Below are 12,399 nucleotides of genomic sequence, written 5' to 3'. Positions count from 1 at the left end.
ATCCTGCAGGGACTTGGCAAAGTGCCCTGGTGGAGAGGGGAGGGGGCCGGCTGGGGGATCCCAGCTGTAGCTGTATAGGCCACTCTGAAAGAAGCCAACACCCTCCCCATCTCCACAGAGCAGGAATGATCTGATTGCTGGTCCAGGATGGTGGTTTGGTTGGGGGTTCGAGAAAGTATCATCCCAATCCCGGGACCCCACCCCCACCCCCCGCGGACTGTGGGCAGCACTCCAACACCTACTCTGAGGGTTCCAGATCCAGCCCAAGGAAAAGCAGGGCACGGCCCCAATGGTCAGGTCTAGTTCCTCAGGGATCAGTACCCAGCACCTGCCCTCGGCCCCTACACTCTCAGGCCTCCGCCTCGGCCCCGCCTCTCGCTCGGTCCCCACACCCAGTCACTGCGGCGGCTCCATGGCCAGGTCACTGGCTGTGCGCCCTTTCTCTTTCCCGACCACCTCCTTTCACTTTGGTAAAGGCCTCTGGGTCCGGGGTGGAGGACAGCACGGACCACACTAGCTCCTATCCTTGTCTTTGGTCGGTGGAGAGGGATGCCGCAACCTGTCCTTGTCTTTGGTCGGTGGATTCGAGAAAGTCGCAGGGGGAGGCGCACTTGTTCTGACGAAGGGTGGCTCGGGCGGAAGGGCACCCCCCCCACTGCATCTCGGGCCTGGACCCCGCGGGCGGGACCGCAGCAACACTGCAGAAACTTTCCCCCAGCGCTCTAGACTTTTCCGGGACCTGGTGCCCCACCCGGAGGCTTGGCGGTCGCCAAGGGAGCTCAAGCGGGGGTTGCGGAGCGTCCAGGATGCGTTCCCACGCCCAGGACCCGGGTCCCGCAGAGCGGCTGGCGCGCGGGGGAGGGGCCCGGCCCGCGAGGCGGGGGTGCGGTGAGGGTGGCCCACCTTGCAAGAGTACGTGAGCTGCACCGGGTCCACGTTGAGGATCTCCTCCACCGTGCCGGTGAGCACCACGTTCGCCTCCTCCTCGCGCCGCTCCAGCGCGCGCTCCGGGCATGTCCCGCGGGCGCCGGGCAGGGCGAGCGCCGCCACCAGCAGGAGCAACAGTAGTGGGGCCGGGTCGCACGGCCGCAAACGGGCCATAGCGCGGAAGGGACGGGGATGGCGACGCGGGGAGCCGCGGGCCGGGCCGCGCCGGGGACAGGACTGGACCGAAGGGACGCGGCTCCGGGCGGCGGCGGGGCGGTGCGGGGGCGTGGCGGGGGCGGGACCCGGAGGCACCGCCCCCTCCCCCCGCAGGGCCCCGCCCGTCCCGCGCCCTGCGACCCGCGCCGGCCGCGAACAAAGCAAGGGGACCGCCGCGCCTGGCTAGATTGGGGGGCGGGGGCGCCGGGACCGGCCTTGGGGGAGGGGCGGGAAGCGTGGGGGAGGGGCAGGTTCTGTCCGCCCGGCGCCCCCTGCGGACGCCCTTCCCCCCAGGAAATGCGGATGAAGCCGGGTTAATGCATAATCCGAGGCGACGTGACGCGACTTTCAAGGGGCTCTTGGCGGCGCCTTATCCGTCGGGTTTGGGGGGCGGCAGGAGTCCGGGACACGCCCCACCTACGCCGGGACCGCAGACCAAGCCAGCGGGCCGGGCACCACAGCAGGCCGGCGCGGAGTTGGCCTCGGCCGGTGCGGACAGTTACTGGCCTGAGGGGCGCGCGGCCCCGCCTACCTCCTGCTCAAGTGGCCCGGACTCGCGAGGGAGCAGGGCGCCCCCTGCGGTCCTGCGGCGCAAGCTCGGATCCAGTGGGGAGCTGGCCACGCCCCCGCTTGCTCTGGCTGCTTGCAGCTCAGGCGGCCTAGGTACAGAGTGAGGCACAGAGGGTCCATGCGAAAACCTGACCTATGGGAAGTTGGAGGCAGAAGGAAAGCTCACCACGCTGTCTCGTTAGGATTGGATCTGCCGTGCACATGACACAGGTCTCAGTGTCAGAAGCAATGAAAAGTGGGAGGCGGGGGTGGGGGGTTGGGAGAGTTCAAGGAGGGAGGGACAGGAGGGTCTGCGCTCACACTGGCTGGACCAACCACCTTGATATTCAATTTCAACACAGGGGCCAGCCGAACGGCGGTATCTAGGGGTCCCCCGGTCCAGATAGGCATCCATGCACACTAGAAAGGGTTTCTGGGTCTCAAGCCAAATCCTGGGGTTGGTGGAAGAGACATGCATACCTGTGGGATTTGCCCTGTCCTGAATGTCAGTCAGGCTCCTGCCAGACGACAGGGGGAAAGAGAAAAGTATCCCACGAGGAAGGCGGTGAAGCACATTCCAATTGGGTACCCCATCTGGGACATGCTGTCCTTGGTGAACAGATGAATCCCCAATTCCAAGTAGCTTCTCCGTTAGGCAGAGCTCTGAAGAGGGGCCTTTGTTGGACATCCATCCTCTGTTCAGGACTCAGCCCCAACCCATGCCCCTCTCTGGACAGCGAGCTGGCAGACCCTAGCCCAGGTGGTATGGGAGAGACACAATGGTCACTGGCTCAAGAGGATCAGGGAAGGGGCAGCTGCCTGTGGCTCAGCCTGCCCATGAGGGGCCCCGGAAGATGTGTCTTTCTCTTTTTCTAGGAGTGAATTTTCTAGAGCATGGAGGCATCTCTTCAGTTTCTAGGGAGAAAAGATGTCACTGGGAGGCCCTTGTCCCTGACCTTGGCCACTGAAGCCTGGTCACCTGGGTGGCCCTGGGTTCCCACCCCAACCTGCTCAGCAGGAGTATGGAGATGAAGGTGGGTCCATGGGGTTTGGTGGTGGAGTGGCGCCAACCAGACAGTGCTTTCTCTGCTTCCATCTTTATTACCAAAGCTTGATTCCAGTAGGGGGCCCTCCCCTGCCACCGCGAAGGCGCAGATGCATGAACACTGTGCACTGGGACCCTAGACCATAGTCGCCCAGCATATGCTCATCTTCCATAGGCCTCCCCTGGAAGCTCAAGTAGAACATATCTTCCCGTGCCCCCTCTTGCTGGGAAACCTGTTGCTTCAGTGCCGCCACGGTCTGTGTCAGCTGGACCTCATAGGAACGGCTCTGCCCCTTGTTGTTCTTCACAAGGATGTTGAAGAGGTTTTCGCAGTCCTCCACCAGCAGCAGGACCATGCTGCCAGGGGCCAAGCCCTGTTGGGTGAGGGTGAACTCATCCTGCAGCACCTTGTTATTTGGCTGGATTGCTAGGCGCTGCTGAAAGGCAGGCACTCCAGTCTCCTTGGCGATCTGCCTTTTCAGTTCTGGCACTGTCATGGAGTTGGTCAGGTGTACCAGGAACTCCTGGCCAGCCAGCATCTTCACCTTCAGGTCCCAGCCCTATGGGTATTACATAGACTTAGAGACTCACTTGGCATGAGCCGCAAGAAGCCCTGGGATGCAGCTCCGTCTGTCCTCTCCACCCACCAGGAAGAGGCAGAGAAGAGCCTCTTCCTTTTCATAAGAAGAGCTGGTTTTCCTTTATCCAGATGCACTGGCCCTACTCCAGGGGCTCCAGGGATGCCCACAGAGCAGGGCTGAAGCCCCATCCTTCCCCTCATACTAAGGATCCAGCCAAGCTCTGAGCAACTCTCCCTCTAGGCGATCCCAAAGGGAGAGAAGGAAAGTTGACTTTGCCTATCAGGTCTCTCTTACCATGGTTGTAGGGCGTCACACAAGGTGCTCTACAGGCAACAGCAAGTAGTCTACCTCTCAGCTCCCAGAGGCTCCCGCTGCTGAATCAGACTCAGCCCCTTTATGAGTCCAAGGCATACACGTCATGGGGCGGTGTCTCCAGCAGCCTGCACCAATGGCCAGTTGCCTTCGGTTTCAGTTTCCTTTTCCCAAGGCATGGCCTCCCGAGAGTGGAAGAAACAAAACAGAGCCAGAGTAGGAGGGGTACAGGCTACTGGGGTGTCAAGGGCAGGGTGGCATCTGCAAGTCCCAACAAGGGACGTGTATTGGGAAAGCCCCTGAATAGCCAAAACAGCAGGTGCTTTACAGGATGCACAGGAGTCCTAATAACATGACTAATACTTGAAAACTTTCATTTTCCATTTATCAGTTTCTAAAAGGGGTTGAGGATATAGATCAGCCCTAGAATACTTGCTTAGTAAAGTCCTAACTGACTCGAGAAATTTCACCATGATTAATTCAGAAACAATACACAATAGTGGCAGGCCAAATCACCCAGAGATAATTATCACTGGTTTAGGATAATAACTGACAAACTGCTTTTTAATGAAAGAGATATATCTTTTTTCTATAAAAATAAATATATGGGGGCCATCGAGATAGCTCAGTGGACTAAAGTGCCTGCTTAGGCAGGCTTAGGCAAGTGCAGGGACCAAGGCCTGATCCCCGGCAACACATGCTGCCCCCAGGGCGGGGCGTAGTGGCACACTCCTGTAATCCCAGTGCTGGGAAGACTGAAAGCAAGAAGATCACCACTAGTCCTAGCTGTGTAATGAGGCTCTGTAACAACCAAGTACATTAAGAAAAAAAAAAAAAAAAAAAAAAAGACATCATCAAGAAAGTGAAAGGTGCACATACCTGGCAAATGAAAGGTCCCAAGTTCAATCCCCAGTACCACAAAAAAAAAAAAAAGTTAAGGGCTAGAGATATAGCTTAGCAGTACAAGTGCCTGCCTGAGAAGTCTGAGGTCATGTCCTGAGTTTGATTCCTAATATCAAAAGAAAGTGAAAAGTCAAATCACAGAACCAGAAAAAAATATTTCAGAATTAAGAATCTCCTAAGAGTCTAGTATTCAGTATAAAAGACTGTCACTACTCAAGAACAGGAAGATAAATATTTCAATTTAAAATGAGCAAAAAGGGCTGGGGATGTAGCTCAGTGGTAAAAAGTTAGCCTGGTGCTTGAGGCCCCTGGGTCCACTTCCCAACATAACCCCCTACAAAGAAAGCAAAAGTTTGAATAGATGTTTCTCCAAGGAGATGTACAAATGGCCAATAAATGTGAAAAGAGGCTCAACATCATTAGTCATTAGGAAAATGCAAATCAAATCACATGATAAGATACTATTTCAGGGGCCAAAGAGATAGCTCAGTAGAATAAGTGCTTGCCTGGCAAGCACAAGGGCCTGAGTTCAATTCCCAGTTCCACACACACAAAAAAAAAGATACTATTTCTTTCTTACTTTTTTTTTTTTTTTTTTTTTTTGCGGAACCAGGGATTGAACTCAGGCCCTTGCACTTGCCAGAGAAGTGCTTATTCCACTGAGCCATCTTGCCAGCCCAAAAGATACTATTTCACAGAGGCACAATAATGATAATAATCAAGAGTAATAAATAAAAAATATTGGTGACAACATAAAGAAACCAGTATTCCGGTACTTTGGTTTTGAGATGTAAAATAGTACAGCCACTGTGAGAAACAGTCTATTTATTCTTCAAGAAGTTAGACACATAATTATCATATGATCCAGCAATTTCATTCATGAATATTTACCCCAAAGAATTAAAAAGCAGCATTCAAATACATGTATACAAATGTTCACAGAAGCAGCACATACACTAGACAAAAAATAAAAACAACCCAAATATCAGCAGATGTGTCAGTAAACAAAACGTGATTGATCCACATGATAGAATAATATCCAGATACAAAACAGAATGAAGAACTGGTATCAAATGAAGAACTGACATACATTACAACTCAAGTGAACCATGAAAACATTATGTTGCATGACAGAAGTCAAACCCCAGGGTCTAGGGAGATAGCTCAGTTGAATAAGGGTTTGCCTGGCAAGCACAAGGGCATGAATTCAATCCCCAGCTCCACAAAAAGAAAAAAGTCACACCCCAAAGGCCATGTGTTGTAGGACAATATGTCCATGACATGTCCCAAACAAGATCATTCTGGTTTTTGTCCTTGAGTGTCTACCAAAGGTCCCTGTTTCAGAGGCTTCATCACCAGCCTGTGTTGCTACTGGGAAGTGCTGGAGCCCTTAGAGGGTAGGTGCTAGCGGGAACATGCACATGTGCATTTTAAGGGGGACTAAACTTTTGTACTAAGCTACATTCCCAGCTCTTGCAGAACTGAGGATTGAACTCAGCCCCTTGTGCTTGCCAGGCAAGGGCTTATTCCACTGAGCCATCTCCCCGGCCCTTCTTTTTTGTTTTAAGACAAGTTCTCACTAAGTCTATGAATTGTCCAGACTAAGCTTGAATTTTGATCCTCCTGCCTCAGCTCAACCTTCCAGTGCTGTGATGACAAAGGTGTGTCACCATAGCTCTTTTCTCCTTTTTCAGCTAATTCAAGTATTTTGTCATGTCCTGACCCGCGGGTTAGTCAATGAGGACCCTAGAGGGGGAGTGAGGATGAGAAGGGACAGGAGACACAAAGAATGGAGACAAGGATGAGGAGAGATGGCTCAGTGGAATAAGTGCTTGCCTGGCAAGTGCAAGGGCCTGAGTTCAATCCCCGGTTCCACCAAAAAAAAAAAAAAAAAAAAAAAGTCTGAAAAGAATGGAGACAAGACAAATTCTGATCAAGTCTCGTTTATTTAGGGGAGGTGCTGGGCATATAAAAGGTGTAGGAACGAAGAAGTTTCTGCTCTTGCCATCAGCAGGTATCCAGGCAACAGAAGAAGGTCCCACCCCCGGAGCGTAGCAGACTTACGGCAAATAGGCGGTGTAAGAGGGAATAGAAGCTTAGCTCAGCAGAAGAATAAAAACTTAAGAGTATGGCTGACACTATTATAAAATAGATACCAGTCACAGGTTTCCCACAGGTCCCGCTTTTTTCTTTAAAATTTTAAAGGCCATTATTCCTTGAGGGGACTGTGCCTGTCTTGGGTCAAGATGCTTTCACACGGGACCAAACCAGACCTTTCCTGTCATAGGAAGGCAGGGCAGCAGAAGGCCCTCAGGTCTTAGGTGGCGGTTGGTACCGCATGTGAGCCTCTAGTTGCCTGTCTCTGGCTATCCAGTCCATCGCACCAAGGTGAGAAAATCTTTTTACCTGGATTGGGCATCATCATAGTGTACTCTTTCGAGTTCAGCACAACTTTCTTTGTCGGCCATCTCAAGCCTGTGGTGATGGACCTGTATGGGTTGTATCTTAATGGCAGCCGATTGTTGTTTAATGAAAGTCATCAGCCTATTGAAAAGACAGGGTCCTATTGATAAAAGCATTAATAGTCCAATCAAAGGTACCAAAAGGGAGAAGAGGTAGGCTAGTGTTCCATCCCATGCGCCCCAAAAGGGGTTTTCTTTTTTTCTTTTTGCGGAACCGGGGATTGAACTCAGGCCCTTGCACTTGCCACGGAAGCACTTATTCCACTGAGCCATCTCCCCAGTCCCCTGAAAGGGGTTTTCAGATAGCTCTCTTCTCCTCTTAATAAGATCATCTTGAAGTCTCTTTATTTTATCTCGAACAATGCCAGACTTGTTTGCATAGAAGCAGCAGTGTTCCTGCAAAGCCAAGCAGATCCCTCCCTGTTCTGCTGTTAAGAGATCTAAACCTCTTTTATTCTGTAGGACTAGTTCTGCTAAAGAATCTATTTGATCTTGGATGGTACTGGACAGTGTTTGTACATCATCAATCAACTGATTAGACAGTTTGGTATAAGAATGCACTGCAACTCCTAATCCTGCTGTACCTGTCCTCAAGGCTTCTGTAATTCCCAGTCCTACCAGCAGAGGGATAAGCTGAACTTCCCTTTTAGTGCTGCCCGTGGCATAGTCAAAGCTAGGAATGGGCACGGGCTCTTTCTCAGATAGGACATCTATGTCAGGCAACAAGGTAGCCATGACACATAGTCCTGTCCAGTTGGTAGGTAAATATGTGAAGGCTAAACTTCCTCCACATATAAACACATGTCCCTTTTTTGGGCAGACAGGGCCACTATAGTTAAATGTTTGATTGCAGCTGGTGAAGGTAACAAATCCAACATCAACAGTGAAGCTATCATTGTGGATGCCTCCCTGCACCAGGAAGACCCCCAGAGGAGATAATCCCCCCCACCCCCGAGGGTGGCTCTGGCTAACGCCTGCCAGTCCTCGGGAGTAAGCTAAATGTCAGCCACAGTTTCTGAAATGGCTGCGGTGTATGGAGCCATGGCTCCGTATTGGGCAACCTCTGTTTTTAGTTCTTTTAAAACTTTAAAATCAAAACCAGTGTAATGGAGCCCTATCTGTCCTTGAGCTCCTGTTATTTTTTTATTTTTTTTTTGCAGAACCGGGGATTGAACTCAGGCCCTCACCAGGGAAGTGCTTATTCCACTGAGCCATCTCCCTGGCCCCTCTCTTGTTATTTTTTTTTAATTATTTATTTATTTTTATTTATTACATTTATTTATTGTGTGTGTGTGTGTGGCCAGCTCAGCCCACCAGGGGGCGGGGCTGGCTGGCATGTGGTGCTGGGGGATCGAACCGCGGTCCCTGTGCTTTGCCAAGCTTGTTTCAAGTAGGTGCTTTAGACCACTGAGCCATCTCTCCAGCCCATAATTAACTTTTTTTTTTTTTTTTTTTTCAGAACCAGGGATTGAACTCAGGCCCTTGTGCTTGCCAGGCAAGTGCTTATTCTACGGAGCCATCTCCCCAGCCCCCTCTCCTGTTATTTCTGATACCGGAAATACCTCTGCTTTGTCTAGATCTATGGGTGGGTCCAACAGGAGGAAGCTTTGGGGGATAGCGCCCCTCACGGGTGGCCTTTGAACACAGGGTGCCTCTGTTCCAGTTGTACTTTCACTTTTGGGTTTCCCTGTTTTTAATCTTTCTAATTGAATTATGAGGTCTTGGTGCACTTTTTCTAATTTTATCTGTTCTTTGAGAAGTTCAATTTTACTTTTTAATTCCTTTCTGGGGTCAGAAGCTGAACATGCCGAAGGAGGCGCGCTGGGATCAGTGCTATATGGCGGAGGGCGCTGAACCTTTGGTGGCCCGTCTCGGTCATGATACCAAGCGGCTTCCTCTGCCAGTTCATCCCAATCAACTTCATTATAAGCGGATTCAACTTGAAGAGGCCTTGGCAACTCAGGATATTTTATAACCTTGGGTTTGGCTTCTTCCAAATCAAAGGGGCTAATTTTCTTCTCGGGCTGTAATTTGGAATTTGGTGGCTCTGGCTTCCTGGTTTTGATTTTAAGATTCTGTTCCCTTACAGGAGGGCACATACCCTTAGGGGGTTCTTTGTCTTTTTTTTTTGGCTTATCGTGATCTTTATCATCATCCTAACAAAAGACATAAGATCTTCCTCTCTATTTTTTGTGTCTGTCTGTCCTTGTTCCTTTTGTCCTTTAAGATGGGTTTTCCTTTTTGTCCCTGTAGTATATTTTCCCCCCCCCCCCTTTTTTTTTTATATCACATTAGCAACAACTGGGTCACAGTGTCTCTGGGCTAAGATTTCATCAATTAAATTCCAGTAGGAAAAAGCCGTGACTGGGACCAAAAGTCTCATAATAATCCTTAAGGGCATCACCAACACTTTTCCATCGCCTCTGATCAATAGTTCCTTCGATAGGGAACCATGGGCAAAGTTGTTTAATATATTCAAAATACTGACACAAATCCTTAATTTTAACCTTTACTCCTCATGCCTTTAAAGCCTTAAACTTTCAACAAATAACTCATGTTGGCTTATTTCCTGACCCATGATCGCCGTTCACTTACTGAGGCCTGGAAAACGCAGCAGGTTCCCGCATTGACCGATCCTCTATTCTAACTTCTGTGCCGGCTCCTCGACGGTGTCCCCCGTTCTGGAGCCACGTTGGGTGCCACTTGTCCCGACCTGCAGGTTAGTCAACGAGGACCCTAGAGGGGGAGTGAGGATGAGAAGGGACAGGAGAGACAAAGAATGGTGACAAGACAAGTTCTGATCAAGTCTCATTTATTTAGGGAAGGTGCTGGGCATATAAAGGGTGTAGGAATGAAGACATTTCTGCTCTTGCCATCAGCAGGTATCCAGGCAACAGAAGAAGGTCCCACCTCCGGAGCGTAGCAGACTTACGGCAAATAGGCGGTGTAAGAGGGAATAGAAGCTTAGCTCAGCAGAAGAATAAAAACTTAAGAGTATGGCTGACACTATTATAAAATAGATACTAGTCACAAGCTTCCCACATTGTCACAGTAATGGAAATCTGAATACAGGCGACACACACACACACACACACACACACACACACATTTAGTTTATATATACTAAATACCACTGAGTTATGTACTTTTCAACAAGGGTTAATTTTATTTTATATGAATTTCATCTCAATAAAATCAGACCTAAAAAACCCACTTCAGGGCCAGCCAGATAGTTCAGCAAACTAAGTTTAGGCAGGCACAGTGACCAGGATTCAATCCCCAGCATGTGTGCTGGTTCTGCCCCTGGGGCGTGCTGAGGTGATTGAAACTGGGCGTGGCGGTGCACCAGCAATGCCAGCTTTGGAGGCTGGAAACAGGAGAATCACTACGAGGCCAACCTACATGGTGAGACGCTATAGACCCTGTCCCAAAGTACATTAGAATAAATACCTAATGTAACATCTCCTAGACTCAACCTGCTGATTTTGTTTTGGTGCAGGGATGAACCCAGTGCTTCACTCATGGTGGCCAGAGCCCTACCACATAGATACACTCCTGCCAGCCTGATTATAGGTGTTTTTTGTTTTGTTGTTGTTGTTTTTGCGGAACTGGGGATTGAACTCAGGCGCTTGCGCTTGCCAGGCAAGTGCTTATTCTACTGAGCTAACTCCCCGGCCCTGATTATAGTTTTTTGTTTCTACTTTTTTTTTTGGATGATCATTACTTTTTCTTTTGCTAATATTGTTATACTACATAGAGCTATATTTCTTAAGATCCAAGAAACAGGGGCTGGTGAGATGGCTCAGTGGTCTAAAGCACCTACTTAGAACAAGCTTAGTAAAGCACAGGGACCCCGGTTCAATTCCCCAGCACCACATGCCAGCCAGTCCCGCCCCCTGGTGGGCTGAGCTGGCCACACAAACACACACACACACACACACACACACACAAATAAGTAAATAAATAAAAAATTAAAAAAAAATCCAAGAAACATCAAAATTCTATTTTAAATTCATTCTTAGAAATATGCAATATTGCATTTTAATTTTTGGTAGTTTAAGGAGTATCTGAGAAAAATAATATAAGAAACTAGTTTTTATATTGATTTATACTGAACAAACAGCTTTGTTTAAAAGTATTTACAGGCTAGGGAGATAGCTCAGTGGAATAAGTGCTTGGCTGGAAAGTGCAAGGTCCTGAGTTCGATCCCTGGTACCACCAAAAACAAATCCTTACAGTACTGGGCTGGGGAGATAGCTCGGCAGTCTAAGCACCTGCCTGGCAAGCACAAGGACCTGGGTTTCATCTCTGGTACCATATGCTGTGTTGGTCCCACACTGAGTCAGCCACCAAAACCGTAATCCCAGCGCTGGGGAGACTGAGACAGGAAGATCACTATGAGTCCAAGCTGTATAGTGAGACCCTGTACCAAATAAATAGATGAAAAGAAATTTTTAAAAGTACTTACAGTACTGCTAAATGAACCAAATATTTACAATGTAGATGCTAAAGCCTAGAAGGTAGATTAATGACCCGGGCCTGCGGATCCTGAATCAACCCAGAATGCAGGCCGGGCATGTGAGTGAGACAGGGCCACTGGATCCTGAATTGACCCAGAGCACAGGCCCAGTGTGTGAGTGACACCACTGGGGCCCACTGATCCTCATTGGACCCAGAGTGCAGGCCCAGCGTGGAACCCTTCAGCAGAACTCCCTGCAAAGAGGCTAGAGGCAAGACCCACCCAGCTGATTCACAAGCAGAACATCTTGCCAGAGTGACACAAAGGACTCAGCTCCAAGGCTACAGCAGAAAGAAGGGGAGCACAGTAGCCAGACCCCAGCCAGATCCAAGCAACACCCACCTGGAGGAATCTGAACTTCGGAGATCCAGACCTGGTGCTAAGGTAATATCTAAGCTCTACACCAAAGGCCAGAAGACAGTGGCATACAAAATGACAAAGAGAAGGAACAAAATGCAGTCTCAGGCCCAAAGTCTACCCAGTATAAATGCAGAAGACACTAGCATAGAGGAAACTGGAAATCATATACCTGAAATCTCTGAAATAATAGGGTTGGAAGTAAGGAAACAACTGCAGAAAGGTAGAAAAGAAATCAGATCAGAAATAATTTCTGAACTAAAGAAAGTAGTGATAACTATAATCAAAGAAGTACTAAGTGCTTCTAAAGAATACACTGATAAAAAAAAAAGTAGAAGTAGAGAATATAAAAATGATGGAACCTATTTTGCTGAATAAGCAAAATAGGAAAGAAATAGAATGTCTGAAACAGATTTAAAGTGATATACAGGAAATTAAAACCTCAATCACAAGCTGGCAAAACCGTTTGAGTACCCCAGAAAGAATGGCTATCATAAAGAAGTCAACCAACAACAAATGTTGGAGAGG

The 12,399-nt window shown here is 49.2% G+C and overlaps 2 protein-coding genes and 1 pseudogene across 5 annotated transcripts in view; all 3 read right to left on the bottom strand.

Annotated features, from left to right (window-relative positions):
- Positions 1 to 1,196, bottom strand: part of Agrn (agrin) — a 31,305-nt gene extending 30,109 nt beyond the window's left edge. For 3 of the 4 annotated variants that reach the window (XM_023699434.1, XM_023699435.1, XM_023699436.1), the window contains exon 1: positions 904 to 1,195. In XM_023699434.1, the coding sequence (XP_023555202.1) occupies positions 904 to 1,101 (198 nt within the window). In that variant the 5' untranslated portion in view covers positions 1,102 to 1,195. Of the gene's footprint in view, positions 1 to 903 lie in introns of all 4 variants that reach the window. The other variant, XM_023699437.1, reaches the window with a different exon arrangement.
- A 1,565-nt stretch (positions 1,197 to 2,761) lies between these two features.
- Isg15 (ISG15 ubiquitin-like modifier) lies at positions 2,762 to 3,997 on the bottom strand. Its single transcript, XM_023699552.1, has 2 exons — positions 3,613 to 3,997; positions 2,762 to 3,297 (listed from the first exon to the last, which is right to left on the bottom strand). Exons 1-2 carry the CDS (start codon positions 3,613 to 3,615, stop codon positions 2,794 to 2,796), a joined length of 507 nt encoding a protein of 168 aa, XP_023555320.1. The 5' UTR covers positions 3,616 to 3,997; the 3' UTR covers positions 2,762 to 2,793.
- A 5,722-nt stretch (positions 3,998 to 9,719) lies between these two features.
- LOC101581961 overlaps positions 9,720 to 12,399 on the bottom strand; it is an 8,414-nt pseudogene continuing 5,734 nt past the window's right edge.

The sequence above is a fragment of the Octodon degus genome, unplaced genomic scaffold, assembly GCF_000260255.1.
Source record: "Octodon degus isolate 3935 unplaced genomic scaffold, OctDeg1.0 scaffold00113, whole genome shotgun sequence".
Taxonomy (NCBI): Eukaryota; Metazoa; Chordata; class Mammalia; order Rodentia; family Octodontidae; genus Octodon; species Octodon degus.
Note: the sequence above shows the minus strand (reverse complement) of the source record. Positions and strands in the feature narration are given on the sequence as shown.